The sequence below is a fragment of the Theobroma cacao genome, chromosome 6 (genome assembly GCF_000208745.1).
Source record: "Theobroma cacao cultivar B97-61/B2 chromosome 6, Criollo_cocoa_genome_V2, whole genome shotgun sequence".
NCBI classification, from domain to species: Eukaryota; Viridiplantae; Streptophyta; class Magnoliopsida; order Malvales; family Malvaceae; genus Theobroma; species Theobroma cacao.
Genome location: NC_030855.1, coordinates 22882609 through 22906231, shown reverse-complemented (window position 1 = coordinate 22906231; position 23623 = coordinate 22882609). Strand labels below are relative to the sequence as shown.

Sequence of the window (23623 nt, the reverse complement as noted above, 5' to 3'; positions counted from 1 at the left end):
ACAAGAATCATATCCGTAACAGCTACTTCCCACCAAACATAAAACAAGACAACTCTCTGGTGTGTTTTTTTTTTTCTTTTTTTGCTTTCCTTGTTATCATACGTTGAAGATGGAAATGTTAGAATGCAAGAGAGCAAACTAAAACCAGAAAAAAATTGAAGAAAACAGAAAGAGATAGAAGAAAGAAGAAAGCTGAAGAAATAGCCACGTGGGGTCTCCTTATTAAGTTGTTCTTTGAGTTTGGCAGGCCTCGTTAACTAACTGAAAACCGATAGGATTCTACCAGTAGGCAGTAGCAGTGAGATTCCGTTGACTTGGGCTTATTTTTAGTGTTCTTGTTTTTATCAAAAGGATTGTGCATATTCTATTCTTCATAATTAAAGGAAGCACAAAGAACATGGGAATTTCTTTTTTTTATTTGTAAGCAATATAATAGTAACTTAAATTTGCTTAAGCATGAAACAACAAACACCCAATTGGTTTTTTTGCTACTACATAATTTTAATTAAAACTAATTGAGGATTGCTAAGCAAACAAGGTATATAGAATTTTCTTTCAACACTAGAGAGGAATTTGGAATATATTTTCATATCCCCTTTTTTTGAGTTAAATGCAAAATATTTTATTTATCCACGAATGCAGGAAGAGAACCTGCTAGAAAAGAATTGTACTATACAGCAACTATACAGAAAAATGAAACAATTACAAATAAGCGTCAGAAATTCTACAATTAGTACAGAGGGTAGCATTCCTATCTTTGATCCCCCGGGGTAAGCTATGTAATCTGAACCTGGCTGAGTCGAAAATGGATCTGGAAAACATCGTTAGCAGCAGATGCCTTCCCATACTTTTATTGCTTCTATCAATCCAGACATGGTTGATTTAGGCATTCTAGGCAAGCTTAAGAACAATCACCAAGAGAAATTTGCCTTTCAACTCCTTGGCCCAGTTGAATTCCTCAGACCAGTCACCAGCAGGCCTGTCAACATGAGAGCACCCTCAAAATTTTGTCTGAAATCTGCTTGGTATATGGGCAAGGCAAGTAAAGAAAAGATGATCTCTGTCCTCATTAGCATGGCCACTAGAAAAGCACGAACAGCTATCAATGGGGACTCCATGTAGAAGGCCTCTGCAATGGTGGACGTCTATCCAGTATATCCATCCATGCAATGAGGGCATGTTTGTGATGTTATCCTGAAACCATAGAAGCCTGTCCCAGTCCACCTGGGGCTGCTGATGGCAAATAGCAGTATAAGTTTCTGAAATCTGAAGTAGAATACTTTCCAGACTTGGAAGTTAACCATTTAACCACCAGTAAATTGGTTCCATCATTAAGGACTTTGCCACTTGAGCTTAATAAGCCTCTTCCATGCCAAACTGCCTAGAAGATTAATGAGCCTACCAGAAATCAGTACTTTCAAACTTTGTAGTCACATTAACTCTCACCGCGGAAACTTTGCGGCTAACAGGTTTTAATTTGTTTCCTTGGGATAGTTGGGGCAAGAGGATTTGATCTTGAAACTACTTTGTGATGTGTTGACTGTCAAGTTTTACTTCCACCACTAGCAGATCTGAACGTTCAATTTATTGGAAGCCTCTTTTACATTTTGCCAGGAACCCCACTGCTTAATGATTCTCTTTTGGAGATTCCGAGTTGCCAGTCCATTGCAAAGAAGTTTGCAAAGAACAAATCCATGTATAGCTTGAAGTTTAGAAAACTAAACCAGTGTAGAGCAATAAACAGAGCTGCAGGGAGAACACTCATTTCAAAGGGGAAACAAAATGGCCCAAGTATAACAGAAAAAAAATTAAGAACGAAGCAATTTTGCAGAATGACAAATGGCAAAGGTGCTACATAAAACATTGAGTGAAAAGAAAACATATTGTTGTTTAAATGTTTGAATTTCATCACAACTAATTGGTGTCAACTCAGCATCCAACCCATGATTTTCAATCAATAATTATAACAAATATGCACGTCACTTAAATAGATCCCTAATTACTATGTGGAATAATGTTTAGAGCGAGATAGAGTGAGGACTTAAGATCATACAGGCTAAAAGTTGTGGTGATTCTGGTGAGCTTACATCAATCCAATTTAGAATGACTGGATTGATTAAATCACATTTGAGACATGATATCAGCATATCACTTAATTTAATTTTAGCAATTTGTAAAAACTGTGATTGAGAAGTCATAAAGTAAATACCTTGTGTGAAGACTATCTATTGTATTCACATACTGCCACATCAGTAATTGTAAAGGCTTGATAGTCATCACCAAACATACAGTTCCTCTCACCAATTTTTCCTTCTCCTAACAGAGGGGAAAAGAAGACATGGTTAGGTATAAAATTTACATAGTGATAAAAGGAAATAGTAGAAATTTTGAAAAGAAAAAAGAAATATTAAAAAAAAAAGCTTCTTTGGTTTCCCAAAATAGGGAAATTTCAGGTAATTGTATTTTATTAACTTTTAGACAGATCTTCCTAATAAATTTAATAACTTGATTTTTAAAACTGCTTTTTCTATAATTCATGCTCCAGAGTATTTAGGAACTAATGTTCCCTCAATTTCCTGAAAAGAAAACAAAAGTTAATGGACCCAAAATTATGTACCCTCTGGGCCTTAAACTGCAGGAAAGTTCTCAAGCTTATAAAAGAGCTATTTGATGGAAGTCGTATAAGCTGGTATGCAAATGTAACCAATAAGCTTGTACCATATAGCTTCAACAAAAGAAAAAAAGAATGTGTAAATTGTAAAGAATTAAAGTAAACATATTCATTACCATTATAAGCCAGCTCAACATCCTTTAGAAACTTACTTTTGATTTTCTTGAGTATGGCCACAACATCCTTCATGTTTTTCCTTTCTTTAGGCAACTCAGCTGTACACTCCAGAGCTAATCCCATGATAGATGATAAAACGTTCACTTTATCTATGAAATGTTCCTCCTCTCTTAACAAATTGGCATCCAAAACATCATCAATTGTTCCATTAGAAAGTGACCTTTTTACCCAATCCATCAGACTCATTTCACCGGAGAAAATTTCATCTGTAGGTTTCTTTCTTGTGAAAGTTTCCATCAATAAAATACCATAACTATAGACATCACCTTTTGGAGAAACAATTCCGCTCGATCCATATTCTGTATGTAGAACATAATCAAATGTTTTAGTTATTGCAACATCATTAATCTTCAATAGAAAACTAAAATGCTGAAGCAACCGCACATACAAAAACATAAATATGAATAAGATGCAAAAAAATACCTGGTGCCATATACCCAATAGTGGCAAGTGTCTTAGTTTGTCTCATGGAATCTTCTTCTCCCATGAGTTTGGCAAGGCCAAAATCTCCAACATGTGCAACCATGTCTTTATCTAGCAGGATATTACTTGGCTTTAAGTCACAATGGATCACAGGTACTGAGCAGCCAAAATGGAGGTATTCTAGTGCTGACGCAACATCAATCATTATGTCAATTCTTTGTAGGAGATTGAGAAAATAGTTAGAGAAATATAACCATTTCTCAAGGCTCCCATTAGGCATGAACTCAAAAATTAAGGCTTTGAAGTCTACATTAGAGCAACTACTAATGACCTTGACAAGATTGCGATGAAAAATATTGCGCATTGCTTCACATTCAACATCAAAACTCTTGAATCTGCCCTCTAAGTGCATATTGAACACTTTTATTGCAACATTCATCCCATCTGAAAGTGTTCCTCTATACACAGACCCAAAGCCCCCTGAACCAAGCAAGTTGCATTCATCAAATTCATTAGTTGCTTGTAAAAGTTCACTATAGGAAATTCTTCTCCATTTTTTCAGAGGCAATAAATCATCATTAACTGGCAAATTTATATTCCTTCTTCGGCATCTTTTATGGAGAATAAAGACGGCTGCCATCAGTGTTATTGAAGTAACTACTGGTAGAACATATTTGAAAACATGCCAAGGAGTCATCTTTGATTGTCTACTTTTGCAAGGCGGAACTTGTAGTACAGGTGAACCGCAGAGTCCATAGTTCTTCATAAATGATTTAGCTGAGAAGTTTCTAAAGGGTCCTCCTATGGGGATTTCTCCTTCTAGTCTATTGAAAGACACATTAAAATGATTAAGAAAGGAAAGTTTCTCCAAAGATTTGGGAATGACTCCATAGAGATCGTTGTTGGATAAATCCAAGGATTTCAAACTTATCAAATCACCAAATGATTCAGGAATATAACCATCAAATCTATTATTAGATAAGTCTAGAGAAATCAGATCCTGGAGTTCTCCAATTGAACTCCAGATTTCACCCGATAACAGATTCCTTGACAAATTCAAATGTGTCAATACCTTCAGTTTCTGAATGCCCGATGGAAGGGAACCATTCAGATAATTTGAGGACAAGTCTACCAGTAAGATATTATTAAGGCTCCACAAGGTTAAGGGTATTATGGAATTCAATTTGTTGGAGTCTAAGTGAAGATACCTCAAAGAAGTCAAATTCGCCAAACAAGTTGGTATAGGACCATGAAGCATGTTGCCACCTAATGATAGGGTATGTAATCTCCCTAAACCGCAGACACTTGGTGGGATAGACCCTTGTAATTGATTACCATCAAGATACAACCCCTGCACATTTCGTAGCCTTCCTATTGGTGCTCGAATAGATCCACTCAATTCATTATGGGAGAGGTCTAAAGTTGTAATATTGCTTAAGTTACCAATTTCCCTGGGAATGTTACCTGTAATTTTGACACCTGAGGCATAGAAAAACTGAAGAGATGTAGACAGATTTGAGATAGAACCTGGAAGAATGCCATTCAATGGATTGGATGATAGGTTCAAATATCTCAGATTCCTGCAATTTGCCAAAGAAGACAGAAAGCTCCACTCATGTGTTGAAGTTTCAGTGATCAAATTATTAGATGCGAGGCTCAGCCGCTCTAGGAATCTTAAATTGCCAAGTGTATTCGGGATAAGACCAGAGAATGAGTTTTCTTGTAGTGATAAGGTTGTGAGCTTAGAAGCATTGGAGATAAAATTTGGAATATTGCCGCTGAGATTATTTCCCCATAGTCTAAGCAGCTCAAGATTTGTAATTGAGATCATAGAAGGTATTTCACCTGTCAAATGAAGAAATACATTATTGTACAAGTTTTAGGATACCTTATTGCATTATATATGATTCAGGTTCAACTAAAATGAATGTTATGAGTAACTTTACTAGGAAAAGAAGCAAGAAATATTAACCATCCAAATTTTCAAAAAAAAGACAGCAATTATCAAGATCAAGCCTCTTATATACATAGTTAAACTTTCACACTTATCTGTTCTATGATTAAAACCTTCGTAATGCTATGCCTATTACTATTCTTTAATTTTTATCCTTTCATCATCTAAAGTTAATTCATTTCAAGACAGAAACATGAACATTGCACTTTCAAGTTACAAAAGCATAATATGGGTAATTTTGCCAGTGAAAAAATTGTTGTCCTATCCTATTATCAGTTAACACTTTATTATCTTATTTTACACTATGTAACAAAAAAAGGATATTACAACAAATATCATAGTAATTATATCATCTTGCTCAAACTTTGTGCCAGGAACTATTGAATATTGTACTAACAAGAACCAAATCCTAATCAGAGTTTACTTCAAAATTACTTTGACCTATGCACGTAAAGATACTAATATGAATCAAATCTGAATGTATTATCATGATTCTCTTATTATTGATTTTATGATTATTTCTTTTATATTAATTCTTACAACAAATGTTGGAAAATGTTGCCAAATGTTCATAAGTAGATTACCGGATAGACTATTGTTGTGCAGAGAAATTTCTTTTAAAGAAGATATGTTGAAGATGGAAGGTGGGATGGAACCAGTTAGACGCATATGCTGTGCAGCAAATATCTCCAATGAATAGAGATTTCCAATTTCCCATGGGATTTCCCCTGCAAGCATAACAAAAACCCAAAGGAGAAAAATCTCAGTATTATAAAGCTAGCAACTTCGTTAACATTTTTACAGAAGGAAATTATTTGCCAAATCAACTAGGTAAAAGTATATCTAAAGCGATTAAATTTATCAGATTGCTTGTTTATGTATTATTCCCAAAAGGGGATACAATGTTTATGCAAATATCAGGGACAAGGTTCCAACAATAGTTTTAAATGCATAAGACTAAATATCAAAGTAAAAACTCTTACCTGTTAGATCATTTTCACGCAGAGACAGTCGTTTGAGGCTAGTCAAATTTCCAATACCTCTTGGAATGGTTCCATTGAATTGATTAGTTGACAGTGATAAATCCTGAAGATTGCTACATCCACCTATACTTGATGGAATATGACCAGAAAATCTATTCAAAGACAAATGAAGCCCCTCAAGTTTGGAAAGATGATTACACACGTTATCTGGTAAACCACCGGATAGACTATTGTTGAAGAGAAGAAGTTTTGTCAATGAAGAAATGTTAAATATGGAAGATGGAATCCCACCAGTAAGCCCCCTGTTATTTTCTGCAGCAAATATCTCCAAATTAAAAAGATTACCTATTTCCCATGGGATTTCACCTGCAAATACAAGTAAAAGTTCAATTTTTTTCCCACACTTGGATAATATATCGAACAACTCCTACGCATTGCCAAAAAGAAGAATGATACACTTGGAGTTAAAAGAAAAAAGAAGAAAAAAAGCATACCTCGTAATCTATTTCCACCCAGGTGTATTTCTTTCAGCCTAGTTAAATTACCAATACTTCTTGGAATGAATCCATTGAATCTATTATTAGACAACGACAAATTTTGAAGATTGGTACAGTCACCTAAACTTGAAGGAACACTTCCAGAAAACCCATTGAAAGCCAAATGAAGAACCTCAAGCTTGGGAAAGTAAGTACAAAGGTCATCTGGGAAATCACCAGATAGTCCATTAGAAGTTAAGTCCATGATTTGCAAAGAAGACAAGTTGTAAATCGTCGAAGGTAGATAGCCGTTAAGCTTGTTGCCGCTCAAGTCGAGAGAGAGGAGAGAAGAAAGGTCCCCAAGGTGCGGAGAAATGGTTCCTGTAAGATTCATGCTGCAAAGATTTAAGGAGGTGACTCGTTCAGGATTAGAACTGCATGAAACACCAACCCAGTTGCAAACAGAGGTAGAGCTGGTCCAATTGTTTGCTAATACGGTGTCGGGATTAAGGCTGTCTTTGAATTCGAGCAATGCGTATTGATCTGTGGTGAGGTTTGCTGCAGTTATAACAGCTAAGATGCCCATGAAACATTGTATCAACAAAACACAAAAAAAAATTGAAGAAAGAATCATCCATGACTGTGGGGATGCCCATGAAAGTTCCATACAAATGAAAGGGTGGGGATGGTTTGCTCAAGTAGTCGATTTTGTAGTACTAAAACGGGAAAAAAATAAACACACAAAAGTGCAAGAAATTTACAGGAAAGAGATGAAATGAAAGAAAAGAAATCTAATAGTTACGTGATCTGTCATTACAAGAAAACTGCTCCCATTAGCTTTAGAAATCTAATATGAATGGATTTAAACAAAATTGGCTTTGAGTGTTTGATCAGAGCCATGTGGCTTTGACTTTGAATCTTTTGGGGCTAGTCCTGCATATAGATGATCCGTCCATGTTGAACCAAAGACTTAAAACAAACCAGCTTCGGGTGGAACTGAAACACTGCTTCGTTGGCCTTGATCTTGGGCCTTTTGGTGAATCCAACATGAAAGCATGAAATTCACCAGCTTAAGAAAGGGCTTCTTTCTTCTTGGGCTTATATTTGATTATCTTTTCGCTTTGGGCTAGACTCTGTTTTTTTAAGCAAAATGGGGCGAATTAGAAGTTCCATTTCCTGCAGTGTCGATGGCACAATGAACCTATTTTGCTTTGGCTTAAGCTCCTGTTTCCTTCGATCTTTAAGCACCACGGGTAGGTGACAGTGTGAGATCGGACATAATCCAACAATTCATCGTCAAACAGTGGTGAAAAAGCAGAGGGAAAAGTGAGATTCATGGCAGCTTTACCTTGAGAAATCTAACTCAACTTTTTGCCAGTTTTATTGAGCTCCAAAAACCTTCAATACCCAGTCTCATATAGTACTAATTTTTAAAAGAGCATGTCCTGTTCTGAAGTCTGAACTGCTCTTCTTACCTAAATTTGATTCGCTTGGCTTGAGAAAACAAATAGATTGAAGCTATCTATCCCATAACTTGAGGTACTCTGGTTTGTCTTCATCTACCATGTTGAGGTTTCCTAAAAACAATAAAGTTGAATAACATGTCGCCTGTGTACTTTCTACGTTGCATGAACAATGTACTTGTCTAACTAAAGTGGCCAAAAATCCAAACACGCAACCCATAGGGACACGTGTCTCCATCATGATGGTGATTTTAATAAGCTCCTGTACGAGAATAACCGTGGAGGACTCACTGCATCGGCAACTACAGTCTGCACTTACCAGAGTTTTCAGAAACAGGGCAGGTCATGACTCTGTGTCTCTGACCAAAAAGGCCCTGACCAACCGCACCGACGCAACCATCTTGGTCAAACAAAAAACAGTGGAATATTTCTTTTCAGTTTCCTGGCCCAAGATTATTAATTAAAAAAAAAGGAAGAAAAACAGAGAAACAAAGTCACCGAAAGGTAAAAATGGACCCTATATTTAGTCTTTAAAAAATGGATCAGAGAAGCTTTCCGCACTCCTTTTCCCCTAGTGTGGGCGAAACAGAAACAAAGAAAACAATTAATGGATATATTCATGGCAGTAACAATAATGCTAACCCGAAGGTTTTTTTCTTTTGTACAAATTCAACGTGAAAAATTAATGTGTGGACTTTCTTGACTCTTGGAAATGATATGTACAAAGAAAATACCAACATCCACACGTCAGTTGTGAAAAATTATGATCTAAATTTGCACCTGCGCCCCCCTCAAAGCAGGTCGAAACTGTTACAAATGTAGAAGCAAATTCCTGTCACTCAAAAATGTTTCTCATGCGTGCTTGAAGAAGGAAGCATGCTATCATCATGGTAATGGTTCATCAGCATCAGCATCATCATTTCCTCCCTCTTTTTTTCTCTCTTTCTTTCTAGGCTAAACAAACAGCCCTGTGATAAAAAAAAAAAAAAAGGCGGGGTGATTAAATTTATTGCTTAGTGGTGATAATAAAGAGACCAGATGTGACTAGTGAATATTAATTTGGCATGACTGATGGGGAGCTCACTGCCTCACTCCCATCTCATGGTCAACTTTTGTTTCATTGGAGACTCAGGAAGAACCAGATTCTTGAAAAGAATCTCGATTAACGGAAGGTTTTTGATCTGTTGCAACAGGGTCTCTTTTCTCATGCCAAACTAGCGTGAGTATATAGGGTAGGATTGTTATTTTATATATATATATTTCATGCAAAAATGGCTATCCAAGCTTAGGTCGGTTGAATTGAATGGGAGCTGATAGCTGAACCATTCTTCTTAATTGGACGCAAGTTGGCGCCCGCTCTCTGTTGGACCACAAACCCTGGGCTTGACCGGAAACCTTCGCTCTACGATCAGATGCGAAATAACAATTCTGGTCATAATCTCACACCGGAATCAGTTCCTCAATCCCCCCCTAACAGAATTCAATGAGAAGACTTTTGAAAACCATTGTTTTGATGTTGTCATCTTCTTCGTCTTACCATTATAGACATGAAAAAAAATCTGTAATTTATTTATTTATTTATTTTTCAATTGTTAATTATTAGTAATGATATTGACTCTCTTCGTATTTTTTAAGGGATTTATTTACCAACAAAGTTTAAGGTTTACACTAGGTTTAGTAATTTTGTATACGATACAAAGTTAAGGTATATGATGTTTCATGTTTTAATTATATCCATACACTTAAATCATGAAAATTTCATTATTTTAAACCGTATCAATTTCTTTCAATTAGTTTAAAATTTGTTTAAGATATGTTTATTTAATTATGTTATTGTGTATCAATGTAATTTGTTTAATTAATCATGTACGCATGTCAAAGTTAACACATTTAAGACTTTCTTTTGTTAGGCTTGATGATAATGATTGTAGATTTTAATTATACTTGATGGATATTATTTTTTTTTTAAGTTTGATAAGTGTTTATTCAAAAAAATTTAATAAGTTTTATTTTTTTATTACGTTTAATTAAGTTTGTGTAGTTTTATTTTTAATAAAAAAAAATTATAACTAATTATTGACTAATTGTCATTAATTAAAATGACACTTGTTATTTAATATTCACGATATACTTATATAATGTTGATGTGGATAGTAAAAATTGTCATGTGTTCATATTATCATATTAAATTAACATATCATGTCATCATTAATTATAATATGTTAGTATGTTACATCATTATCAACTATGATATATTAGTATATCATACTAGCATCATATGATATTTTGATTATATTGTGTTCGTATTTAACGTATAACACATGAATACAATTTGTCAAATCTAATTTATACCAAATAAGATACTTACATTTTAAAATTATATTGAGAGAAATTATTATAAATAAAACAAAATCGTAGAACAAATACATGAATGACATGACTAATATTTTGGCAAGTTTTCATCATTAATGTTATGTGTCTCACCAAGGATAAGATCAATCCCACATTCCCACTTGACTAAAAAAAAAGAAAGAGAAACTATTTATTTCAATAAAAAAATAATAAAATACTTTTTATTCTTTAAGTTTTGATTGAAATTATATAAAAATTTATTAGTTTTCAAAATTGACACTCCGTTCAAAAAAAATATTTTTCGTTGAATATTTAAGTTCAGCCATTAATCAACTGTTAATATTTTTTATCGATTTGATGATGTGGTAAGAATAAAAAAATAATTTTACTCATGATTAATTTTTAAAATTACTATTATATAATTTTATTAATTTTTATTAATTAAAAAAAAACTCTCCCCAGATAAGGAGCACGGGAGCTCCCTCGAAGAGCCCTAATCCGGCTCCCTTAGGCGGGGCTCCCTAAGGGGAGCATCGATTTGGTGCTCCCCTCCGCTTCCTCGGAGAGTTGGGAAGCATAATCGATACTTTTTTTTTAATATAATAATTTTTTTAAAATTAATAAAAAAGTATTTTTTTAATTTTTGTTAATAGTATTTGTATTTTAAGGATAAAATAGTTATTTTAAAAACTAATAGACTTATTTATAATTTTGATTAAAATTTAAGAAGTGAGTGTATTTTACCAAAAAGAAAATATGTCAAAGAAAATTACAAAAGAAAAAGGAAGAGTATAAACGGTAACGGATAGAAAACCAAAGCGACGAATCACGGAACGATAGGGGAAGGGGATAAAGCTCAATGATTAAAATACGTCGGCTAGTAATTTATTTATTTGTCCAAAGTTTTCTCCGAAGATTTCAAATCCCGTTCTTCATAATTAGGTAAGAATTCAAAGGGTAGTTTGGGAAGTCTGAGAACAAAAAGAGGAGCGAAGAGAACGGAAAGTAAAGAGAGAGAAGACCGAGAAGAAAAGAAATATAATAAATTCTATAATAAAAAAAAAGAAAAAGAAAAGAAACAGGGGGAAAAAAGAGGAAGAGAAAAAAAAACGAAAAAAGAAAGGGGGAGAAAAAGGGAGAGGAGTTGGAATCACATGGGCATTAGTTTGCTGTCTCTGCCCCTGGGTCCTCCCCTTCTCTTCTCCTAATCCTACTTCTTCATCTTCTTTGCCTTTTTTTTTTTTCCCTTCTATCGCCACGCCATGATCTCCTCTTACTCTTTCTCCTATTAGATCCTTGTTTTTCGTTCTTTGTTTCTTTTTCTTTTTCCCGGTTGCTCGTCATGGCCGACGATAAGGTAAACTTTATTTGTTTTTCTTTTCTTTTTTCCATTTTTTGTGACATCGGAACTCGGAAATGAATCTGCAATTTTTTTGGTGTAATTTTGGTGATATTTTTTTCGTGATTATTGGCAGCTCATTTTTTGGTCCTTATTTTTGTTGTCATGAAAATCAGCTGAAAAGCTTTTTTTTTGTTCTTCTGTATAGTTTTGAGTGTCGATGGGATTTTTGAGATCTGGGGGTAGTATTTTTCTTTTTTTTTTTCCGTTGGTTATGAAAAGCAAATTTTTTTATATATTTTTTTAGTTTTTTTTTCGGCGACCTTGTTGGTTGAGCTAATCGGGAAACCCTAAATGATAAAATTTTGATCTGTATATTTTTCGATCTGTGATCTCTTCTTTGCATTTTGCAATTTTGAGTTTTTTAATTGAATTTTTTCTTAAGAGAGCGAAATTGTGACAATATTTAATTTTCTTTTATTGCTTTATTTGTGCTTTTTAGCTTAGATGAAATTTTCTTCGGATCAGAATGAACCGTGTAGCCAATTTTTTTAACGGGCTTGATTATAATTTAGATTTATTTTTGGACTTGATTTATGATTTTCTTGAGGCAATGGTTGGCTCCTCTGGATCGCCAATTTCTGCGCTCCTTCAAAGTCTCACTTCTCTTTTTTGTTACCATGAATTTCTCAATTTACCAGGAAATGTCTGCCGCTGTTGTTGATGGTAACGATCCGGTCACGGGCCACATCATTTCCACAACGATTGGAGGCAAAAATGGAGAACCTAAACAGGTATGTGTTTTCTTCTGTTATCTAGTTTTATATCTGTTCAAATTCTGCATTAGCTATAGATACTAATACGCATTACGATCAATATAGGAATGTTCCTCAGCTTCCTTTTAAATGGAATTTGATGTTTTTGGTTTTTTGATTTTTAGACCATCAGTTATATGGCAGAGCGTGTAGTTGGAACAGGATCATTTGGGATTGTTTTCCAGGTAATGAAACGTAGTCAGACTGTAGCCAATCTTGGCTTTTTAGTATTTCACATGCTGATGCATCTTTTCTTTCAGGCAAAATGCTTGGAAACAGGAGAGACTGTAGCTATAAAGAAGGTTTTGCAAGACAGAAGATATAAGAACCGTGAACTGCAATTGATGCGCGTGCTGGATCATCCCAATGTGATTTCCTTGAAGCATTGTTTCTTTTCCACGACAACTAAAAATGAGCTATTCCTTAACTTGGTTATGGAATATGTTCCGGAGAGCATGTATAGGGTTTTGAAACATTACAGCAGTGCAAATCAAAGAATGCCACTCATCTACGTGAAACTGTACACATACCAGGTGTGCATAGTATTCTTTTCTGTGCATGATTTCTTGTGTAATGTTCTTCCTTATGCTAATTAGAGGATGTTTTACAGATATTCAGGGGGCTTGCATATCTCCATAGTGTTGCTGGAGTTTGCCATAGGGATTTGAAGCCTCAAAATCTCTTGGTATGCTTTTCTGACTGACGATTTTTAGTAGAATGTTTTGACAATGTTTCTGAGGTAATTGTTGGCTTTCTACAGGTTGATCCTCTGACTCACCAGGTTAAGATTTGTGATTTTGGAAGTGCAAAAGTGCTTGTAAGTTGACTGCCTCTACTAAATTTCCAAGTGGTCTTCCATTCAAATTTGTGATGGACATTTAGTCAACCAATTAGTTTTGCTCCAAGTGAAACATTGTGTCTGGGTCCATAAGTCTCTAAAACTAAAATAGGATTTTAGCTCTGTGTTTGTTGAATGTTTGATTCTGATTGTAACTTCCGAAAGGATTGACTTCATATGATTATCTGCTATTTGTCAACACTGCTTTTGTACTAAGTTGCAAAATCAGTATTGTGATAAAACAATTTAATGACTCTTCAGGCTTTGCTGTTGTTTTCCCAAATAGCCAAAAGTTGTTTAAACTTTGGTCCTTTTATATTATCATAAATACTTTATAAATTTGGGATTGTAACTGACTTTGGATTTGTTCCAGCTTGGTCCTTTTGAAACGTGTGCTTTTTGCTTGTTAGCTTTGCCACTGTTATTTAGCTGTCTTATTTGGCCTCTTTGTAGTGGTGAAGGGCTGAAGAAGAAAAGGATGGTGGGGTGGGGGTTGGGTGGGATTTTTTTATTGGGAAACATTTAGTCTGGACTGCCATGAAGTGGGATGAGATCAAAGAACAGTATTAACATGTTTATGATCCTCTTTTGCCTGTCTTTTGTTTCTTTAAAATACTTCATACTTACTATTAAAATACTTGTGTTCAGGTCAAAGGTGAAGCTAACATTTCATACATATGTTCACGTTTCTATCGGGCTCCAGAACTTATCTTTGGTGCCACAGAATACACAACCTCAATTGATATCTGGTCAGCTGGTTGTGTTCTTGCTGAACTTTTGCTGGGCCAGGTTAGCATTTGCCTCTTTTTATCTGATTTTGTTCTTTCTGAAAATTTCTAGCAATAATTCAGTTTCTTTGCCCATTGATACTTAATCTTTTTTCTTCTGTAGCCATTGTTTCCTGGAGAGAATGCAGTGGACCAGCTTGTCGAGATTATCAAGGTATGATTTGCTTAGTGATGCTTTAAGTTATGCATTTCTTTGTATCACAAGTCTGCTTCTTACATCTTTTTCTACAGGTCCTAGGTACACCCACTAGAGAAGAAATTCGCTGCATGAATCCCAATTACACAGATTTTAGGTTTCCACAGATTAAAGCGCATCCTTGGCATAAGGTTTACCTTTTATTGTCCTTATATAAATTTATAAATTTGTCACAGAAATGATTGGTGTAGAGATGTTATATGTTATGCCTTCTGGATATTTTGGTCATGAAATATTGGCTGATTCTATTTTGTTCTTTTAATTCTTGAATTTGTATGCAATTTTTAAATGTTTCTTTCATGTGGTCTCCAATGGCAGAAAAATCAATAGATTTTGCTTAATGCACTGCATTGTTGTTATAATAGAAATGAGTGGTTGATTACCGTTAACTTGACTCTTAAATGTATTTAGGTTTTTCATAAACGGATGCCTCCTGAAGCAATTGATCTTGCTTCACGCTTGCTGCAATACTCACCAAGTCTTCGCTGTACAGCGGTGAGTTTCTAGTGTCTCCCTTTTCTGATGGGCCTTGGGTTGCAAATGTTTTGATTTACGCCTTTTAGTCTTGGAACATATGCACAATTCTTCAATTATCGATATGGCTCCCCCAGATAATGGTGTTTTAAGTTATAACCACCCTAATCTTATGTTAATGAAATCTGCTCTTTGCTATTACAGCTTGAAGCATGCTCGCATCCCTTCTTTGATGAGCTTCGAGAACCTAATGCTCGCCTACCAAATGGGCGGCCGTTACCGCCACTTTTCAACTTTAAACAGGAAGTATGTTTCTGAACTAAACTTCATTCCCATGTACTCCCCATTTTATAGAAAGATATATCTTCATTGAATATTATGGGATTATTTTCTAGCTAGAATTTTGTTTCTTCTTGAAGTCAAAGCTTTGTTACTTATTTGTATTTTTTTGGTTACAGTCAGATCATGTGAAACGGCAAATAGGGCTACAACATTTCATGCATCCAGCTGGGACATAAAACTTTAAGAGTGATATAAGACTTGATATCTCCTAGTCGATGCGTGACACAAAGGAAGTACTATCTTTGGGTAACCACCATTGATCGAGGCCTGTCCAAGCATCATTTACTGCTCTTCCACAACGCGTACAGCCTTTGGCAGCTGTATGGCTGCCTTCTCTTGATTTTTCTACTTTACCTCTGCCTCCCTTGGTCCTTTATTCTATGAGTTTACTCTTTTTTTTTTTTTATCAAAATGCCTTTTTTGTTATGTACATGTTTGATAGTAAAGATAGGCTAAGGTGGACAGACCAGAAATCTGCTAGTGAAGGAAAAGTTGAGAAGTGTATTTGTAGCTAGGAAGAAGGTCCCTGATAGAATGGCCCGAAGATAAGGGGTGGGCTAGTTGGTTTTTGTGTTTGGTTACGTGCCTTCGTTCTTTTGTTTTTAGTTATTGTGGTGGTTTGTGGTGGCTGACTTCAAATTGCAAACAATTATTGTTACTGTTTGTGCAAAAGTAATGTTATTGCTCTCTTTCTAGTTTACTACTACTACTACTACTACTACTACTACTACACTCCTTCTAATCACGTCTTCTTAAAAAGAAATCAACAATCTCAGCCAAGTGATATTGCAAAGCTGATGTTGAGCAATCTTTTGCCTTTGAACTTGAGGGCGTGCGATGGCAGTGCAGTGCCGCATATTGCTCAAAGAAAAGCTGGCATGCTGGACAAAAGTGGAATGTCTCTTGGGAAATAAGATGACTCACTGACTGGGACATTGCTGTAAAATTCAGCTCAAGGAGAAAAGCACAGGAGGTGCGAATCTGATGCCAGGTGCCGTTTGTTCTTTTCTGGATGAATTATCATGGTAGAGAAGATCTAATGATATTTTGGGTGCATCATTTGTCAAAAAGAAGATGCCCTTAAAGGTCCCATGCGTTAATAATTACGTTTTTCTTTTGGTCGTCAAAAGAGACTGAGCTGGCCCCCGGTTTCAATGTTGCCTAACTAATTGATTTGATTGAGGCCCCTTTGCCCATTCCACGACCCCCCCCAGTCCACTTTCGACTATTTTCTTCTCTCTTTTCTTCCAACTTCTCCCTCTCCTTTATCTTTTCCATATCTCCCTCTCTTTATCCCTTCCTTTGGAACGGAACGGAACAGAACAGAACAAACACGTCAAATTTTATTTTTATTTTTTTTTCAATGCAGCAAGATGATGTTGAGGGAAATGTCAGTAGCTAGAACTTGGAATTGCAATTTGGATCAGCATTTGAGGACGATCAAATAAGAAAACCCAAACAGGCCTTTTTTTGTGGCCTCGCAAAGAAACGATGTCGTTTGCGCCGAGGATCACTTTGTAAAGAGAAGATATCCAAAATCCCCGGCAACATGAATTTTCGCGCCAGTGTCGAACACTTACGAGTATGTCAAATTATGTTGGTGTTCTCTACTCAAAACATTTCAGCCCTTTATGAGCCGTCCGTTTCTGATCAGCAATCAAAACGTTTAGATCTGAACGGCTTAAAACTCACTCAAATCAGACAAACCCAAACATCGTAACCATACAAAAATACAATTTAAATCGAGACAAGGCGACAATCCCTGTCATTTCTCGTATCTCGAGGACTTACCCGATGTCAAAAGCCATTCTCCTGGTCTTACGATTCCACCCACAATGAACAAAAAGCTTAAAAATTTAATCTTTTTTCCATTTGTATACCTGTACTAGTACTGTATTAATTTATTTATCCAAGACTGAAAAAGGGGAATCCGAAAAGGACCTGCAAACAATGGAAATTTAGCAGAAAAAAAAAAAGACCAAACTTCAGCCGAATCCAGCCTTCATCTTTTCTGTCAGTAGATTTTGGCCTTACTTTCACTAGTCAAAACCCTCTGAAAAAAGAATTAAAAGCTTCCCCTTTTTAGCTTTGGCTCCTCTTCCTTTGTCGTTGCTTTTGTTTAACTTTCAATGGAGCATCACGTAATGTGGATGGTTTTGTTGCTTTTTCGTTGGTTTTGTTGGGTCCATTCCGTTTCAGCTGGTGATAGTCTTCTCTCTCCAAAAGGAGTTAACTATGAAGGTCGTTTTGGGGTTCTTAATTCTCATATTAAACAGAAAGAAAAAGAAAAAGAAAGCTACCTTCATTGATTAAGACTGTTGAAATTTATGTTGTTAATATGTATATATTTTTTTCTTTTAAATGTTGATTTTGGGTGATGTTGATATAACAGTGGCGGCTTTGATGTCGGTGAAGAGGGAGATGATAGATGCTAGGAACGTGATGGACGGCTGGGATATTAACTCAGTTGATCCTTGTACTTGGAACATGGTCGCTTGTTCTGCTGAAGGTTTCGTTATCTCCCTGTAAGAGACTATGCCCCGTTTTCTACAATGTGAAGTTCTATTTTAATCATTTCTTGTTGAATTTGTTAATATTTTGATAAAAGAAGTAAAATGAGAGTTTGGTTTTGGGAATATTGTTGTTGACAGGGAAATGGCCAGCACGGGATTATCAGGACTGCTTTCACCGAGTATTGGGAATTTGAGTCACCTAAGGACTATGTGAGTGAGTCCACTGTCATCTAATTCTGTTGTGTTAATTCCACTGCTAATTTTAAGTTTCATTTTATTGGATGTCTTTCGGTATGAAATCCAATTGATTGTCGTATTGCTACCACTCTTTTGTGTCAAATTGATGTTTGACGAGTGATTAAGGGTTAGCCAAGAAATTATTTTTATTGTTAAAGGATGGTTTTTGCATATCTTTTCACATCTGGTAACACTTGTTGAAAGAGAAAGTAGGTTCTTTTTTAAGATTGTGTAGTTTTTAGAAGTTGAATTGCTTATGCAAAAGGTGCTTTATAGTGCAGTGGGGGAACATATTCTTGCTGGAATAGATGCCAGAGTTGGTTATGAATGAAAAATGAACGTGTTTCTGGAACTTAGTTTTATTCTTGAATTCATTTCAATAATTTAGGAGGTTATTATTCTTGTCCACCTTCTTGTGATCTTTAGAAGGAAGTTATTGTATCAAAAACCTTCTTTAGCATTTTCCCCAGGAACATGAAAATTCTTGTGGATCTGGTCAGCATTCATTGAGATGCTTCATATTTCTGTTTGTTGTAGGTTGTTGCAGAACAATCAGTTGTCAGGTCCCATCCCAGATGAGATAGGGAAGCTCTCTGAGCTTCAAACTCTGGATCTTTCTGGTAACCAATTTGTTGGAGTAATTCCAAGTTCTTTGGGCTCTCTAACACATCTAAGTTACCTGTGAGTCTTGTCTGACATTTGCTCAGCGCATGTTATAGCTATATTGGTGTTTTTTCCCCCTGAATATTTGCCTACTAAATCTTTGCCATGGCTACCTTTTCAGGCGGCTTAGCAAGAACAATTTATCTGGACCTATTCCTAGACTCATTGCAAATCTCACTGGTCTTTCATTCTTGTATGTGTTTCATCACATCACCATATTTCTAGTTTAGACTGCTGTCAAGGGATGACTTTGATTAACTTCAACAATGTTGTGCAGGGACTTATCATTTAATAATCTTAGTGGTCCTACTCCAAAAATACTAGCAAAAGGTTATAGGTGAGTTTCTTTGCAGAAAGTGATTCTATTCTACATCAATAAGCGTAAGCTTAAATATTCTCTTTTCTATTCAGAAAAATCTTGCTGATAAATCATTTTCATTCACTTCAAGCTTCATGTACTTTTGTGTAGTATTACAGGGAACAACTTTCTTTGCACTTCTTCATCTGAACAAATTTGCACGGATGTTACAAAACCATTAAATGGTATGCTGATGAAATCCATCAAAGTGCTCTGCCATGATGCTCTTTAATGATGCTAATGTAACATGTTCAATCATTTAGTGGCAGGCTCAGTTTCATCTTCTAGAGTCAGTGGATACCATCGTTGGGTGCTTTCTGTTGCCATAGGAATCAGTTCTGCATTTGTGGTTTCCGTGATGCTGCTTGTTTGTTGGGTGCATTGGTATAGATCTCGGCTTCTGCTAACATCATATGGTACTCCCAAATTCACAATCACCGTTTTTTAGCAATGAATTTCTGTAATTGTTGAAATTTGAGAAGTTGTGTAACTTTGAATTGCAGTGCAGCAAGATTATGATTTTGAAATTGGTCATCTAAAGCGGTTCTCATTTCGTGAACTGCAAATAGCTACGGGCAATTTTAATCCCAAAAACATTCTAGGGCAAGGAGGATTTGGAGTTGTTTATAAAGGATGTCTTCCAAATAGGACAGTGGTGGCAGTTAAAAGGCTAAAAGATCCAAATTTCACAGGAGAAGTGCAGTTTCAAACTGAAGTAGAGATGATTGGTTTAGCTCTTCACCGTAACCTCTTACGTTTATATGGCTTCTGCATGACACCTGATGAGAGGTTGCTAGTTTACCCTTATATGCCAAATGGGAGTGTTGCTGATCGCTTAAGAGGTTTGTTTCTTTTGCGGAAGATCTTTTGTGCTTCTGTCCTCATCAGACCATTCTTCTTTCTCTTGCTCTTTAATTGATTTATCAGATGAAACTTTGTTGATTTATGGTTCTCATGCAGGCATTGCCTTTTTTTAGGCTGTGCATCTCAAATTTGAGCTTACATTAGTTTGCAACTTAGCTTTCTTCATCCTTTAGTTTTTTTTCCCATTCTTGTGGCTCAAATAGAATAAAGTCATAAACTATTTATCTAGCTTATGATGCAGTTACAGATTTTTAGTAGTACCTTATAATTCGATGCTCTCTAGATACTTCTCGTGAGAAGCCTTCTCTGGATTGGAATAGAAGAATGCATATTGCACTTGGAGCTGCACGTGGACTTCTGTATTTGCATGAGCAGTGTAATCCAAAAATAATTCACAGGGATGTGAAAGCTGCAAATATTTTGCTTGATGAAAGTTTTGAAGCTGTGGTAGGGGATTTTGGTCTTGCTAAGCTCTTAGATCAAAGGGATTCACATGTTACTACTGCTGTGCGGGGTACTGTAGGACACATTGCCCCAGAGTATCTTTCAACTGGACAGTCTTCTGAAAAAACAGATGTCTTTGGATATGGGATACTACTCTTGGAACTCATCACAGGACAAAAGACATTAGATGCTGGTAATGGACAAATTCAAAAGGGAATGATTCTTGACTGGGTAAGTAATTATAATGACTGTTTATTTATGCATCTTTTTTGCTAACAGTTCAAGTGCATGGTGCTTTACTTAGAGAAAGCTCTGGATCCTTGCAAAACACTAGTATAAAGTATAGGTCTTTAACTAACTAATGTGATTCCTATTTTCAGCACAGTTCCAACAAAACACGGCAGTTGCCTCAAATGTTTGGTATATATTTATTCTGCTGGGCTGATTTGTCTTAAGATTTACCCCAGCTCCTTGGACCTACCCCAGCATTATCATCTTGGATAAGACCCACCCTGTCATGTTGACAAAATCCAGATCACTCAACACAATAGATGTGTCTTTGTTGTGACAACTGCCAGCACAAACTTAATCCTCTTTTATAATGATATTATATTTTTGACTTCATGTGTTTGTCCACTTTTCTTTTTCCCCACTTAAAATTCGTTAGAACTAATTTGTCATACTCTTTGTTCCTTAATTATTCATCCATAGTTTGAAGATATTTCATGATTGATGCAGGTTAGAACATTGCATGAGGAGAAGAGGCTTGAAGTGCTAGTGGATAGGGATTTGAAGGGATGTTTTGATGCATTAGAATTGGAAAAAACAGCAGAGTTAGCTCTGCAGTGTACTCGGCCACAACCACACCTTCGTCCAAAGATGTCGGAAGTTTTGAAGGTCCTGGAAGGTCTTGAGCAGTCAGGAACAGAGGAATCACAAGGTGGAACAAACCTTTGTGAGACTAGGGCATGTAGCTTCTCTAGGAATTACAGTGACATCCATGAAGAGTCATCCTTCATCATCGAAGCCATGGAGCTTTCTGGACCTCGGTAATGGAAAGTATAAATTTGCCCTTTCCCATCCATTTGTACATGATTTTTGCACTGGAGAGCTCAGAGTCCACATTCTTTTTGGCCCTTTTCCCTTTAGGGGATTGTATTAACTACATGGAACTAAAGTAATGAACTGTTAAGTGTTAGATTGAGGATCTCTCCTATAAGTTAGGTGAAATGTCCACAAATTTTTGACTCAGGATGTGGGGCGTTAGTCCTCTGTGTAGTTATAGGAGTGTACCGTTGGTTATAACGGAAGCATTAAGATTGTTGAGTCTAAGATTTGATTGTAACATATATATTAGATACAGTGAATGATAAATGTAATCAAGCTTTCACGGAGAATTATACTGCAAATTTTATCAGTGAAATAATTTGTGGTTGTTCAGACTGGTAAGTTTGGAAGAAATCGAAATCATATTTGGCAAACGTCAGTAGCAGGAAGCATCGTGCCAAGCTTGATTTTATGCAATTGAAAGGATAGAATTCAGCTGAACATACTAAAGTAGATGTCTTCAAAATATCCAGCTCCCATGGCATATCACCAGCCAAAATTTGTCAGGGCAGTCAAACTTACCAGGTATTCATCTGTCAAATGGATGATCCTTTGTTGCAGCTGTGATAGCACTGATCGAACATGCTCAGCCGTAAGCACAGCCAAATCCTCCCAGAATACTAATCAGTTTGGTTTTCTTTTTGGCCTGACCTTGATTAGACTCTGTTAAAAACCAAACAAAATGGCACCTAAACCTATCAAACCAGCAGCCAGCCAGCCACCAAAGCTTTCTTCATGAATAATTCACCAACAACAAAAAAATTAGTAAGAATTAAATAAAGCAAGTGGAATGTTTACCCACCTGTAAAGATGTTCCCTATGTTCCGTCCAGGCTCATTCTTGGAAATTTGTTGGACGTAATCAACTGTTGAAGTGGAATTGAGAAAGAACAGTTGACTATTCTGATAAAAATCGTTTTGTTTAAGATTGAAATACCTTTGCGTATTGTTCTATATCTGAAATTTCCTATTGCAAGTTGTTACGAGTCGAATATTAAATTAAGCAAAACAAATGAAGCAAACCAGCACGTACTGAACTATGGGAAGGGTGGGGAAGGTCGGCCATTGTACCCAGAAGGAAAACAGGATTAAAAGCCAGGATGTGACTGATACATGCATAGGCCATTGTTCACTTGGCAACATCAGCCACCTGCTTCTATTTACTTGATCAGAGGAGAGAATCATTCAGCCGCCTCATCCACAACTATCAGAAAGCTACAAATGGCTTAAATAGCCGCATCCAATTTTAGTTAAGCAATGCCATAGTCAAAAGCAGCAGTTGACCTATCCCTTTTGAAGCTCACGATTCTGCCGAAAGGGTTAGCCCTATTCCTCTCTGTTGTGCATTACCTAACTCTTTATTGATTCTAGACAAACCGTGTCCACCTACTGAAGGCATTGATATTCATTAATAGAGCACCCATTAACCGAATTCTTATATTATTTACGTATTAAAAGCCTAAAATTGTAAGGCATCCGACCTTGGAAACGAAATGGGTTAGAATTTATACAAAAAAAAAAAGAATGATGGGAAACTTTTGCTTTCAAGGATATGTTTGATGAGGTCCACCAACTTTTCAAAGAAAATGCTCTCAGCCGGGGCCAATCCTGCATTATTTGTTCACTGAATTTTGCTTCAAAGAATAGACCCTTTTTCTTTTTCTTATTTATTTTATCCCGTCTGCTTTATTTATTTCATCACATAAATGGAGTGATGGCGCAATGAATTGCAAACCAAGAGACTTGGAACAATATCTCCTTCGGTTATCACACCTCGAAATCAGACGCACCTGGTTGGCAGGCCACATGCCCACCACAGTCTCGATCTCTCTCGATTGAGGGTTTGACGTGAGCAACTTGCTTAACATTCTAATGGTGATTATATATATATAGGACCCACTACCGCAGCCATGTGGGCAGGGCTCTCAATCATTTTGGGACATTATCAAAAGTCTGTATATGAAACGTCTGGGTCAAATTGTGGCACCTAAAAAACACATAAGATAGCTACGCAATGGCTTATGTGCGTCCCACCATGGGCCGAGTAGATGGAGACTAAAATGTTTCCATATATCATGACCACTCGCTTTTGTCCTTAAATTCTTTGTTTTCATTCAAGCCTACTTGATGAACCACTGTGTTTTTTT

At 36.1% G+C, this 23623-nt stretch overlaps 3 protein-coding genes across 7 annotated transcripts; 2 read left to right on the top strand and 1 right to left on the bottom strand.

Annotated features, from left to right (window-relative positions):
- LOC18596663 (LRR receptor-like serine/threonine-protein kinase EFR) lies at nt 599-7955 on the bottom strand. Of its 4 annotated transcripts, none has more exons than XM_018122915.1 (7): nt 6703-7955; nt 6209-6574; nt 5810-5953; nt 3272-5116; nt 2788-3147; nt 2210-2316; nt 599-1746 (listed from the first exon to the last, which is right to left on the bottom strand). In XM_018122915.1, exons 1-6 carry the CDS (start codon nt 7349-7351, stop codon nt 2222-2224), a joined length of 3459 nt encoding a protein of 1152 aa, XP_017978404.1. In that variant the 5' UTR covers nt 7352-7955; the 3' UTR covers nt 599-1746; nt 2210-2221. The 4 variants fall into 4 exon arrangements, with proteins under 4 accessions (XP_017978404.1, XP_017978405.1, XP_017978407.1 ...); XM_018122916.1 differs by having other exon boundaries at nt 2824-3147; XM_018122917.1 differs by lacking the exon at nt 599-1746 and adding an exon at nt 2618-2725 and having other exon boundaries at nt 2280-2316; nt 2824-3147.
- LOC18596662 (shaggy-related protein kinase eta) lies at nt 11575-15994 on the top strand. Its single transcript, XM_007025280.2, has 12 exons — nt 11575-11856; nt 12540-12632; nt 12779-12838; nt 12914-13186; nt 13264-13338; nt 13414-13470; nt 14140-14280; nt 14383-14433; nt 14511-14606; nt 14887-14970; nt 15154-15255; nt 15408-15994. The coding sequence occupies exons 1-12, from the start codon at nt 11842-11844 to the stop codon at nt 15465-15467; spliced, it is 1107 nt and encodes a 368-aa protein (XP_007025342.2). The 5' UTR covers nt 11575-11841; the 3' UTR covers nt 15468-15994.
- On the top strand, nt 17223-21767 carry LOC18596661 (probable LRR receptor-like serine/threonine-protein kinase At5g45780). Of its 2 annotated transcripts, none has more exons than XM_007025279.2 (11): nt 17223-17532; nt 17684-17816; nt 17943-18014; nt 18579-18722; nt 18826-18897; nt 18982-19041; nt 19174-19247; nt 19332-19478; nt 19566-19904; nt 20210-20601; nt 21109-21767. In XM_007025279.2, the coding sequence occupies exons 1-11, from the start codon at nt 17421-17423 to the stop codon at nt 21421-21423; spliced, it is 1860 nt and encodes a 619-aa protein (XP_007025341.2). In that variant the 5' UTR covers nt 17223-17420; the 3' UTR covers nt 21424-21767. The 2 variants fall into 2 exon arrangements, with proteins under 2 accessions (XP_007025341.2, XP_007025340.2); XM_007025278.2 differs by having other exon boundaries at nt 19326-19478.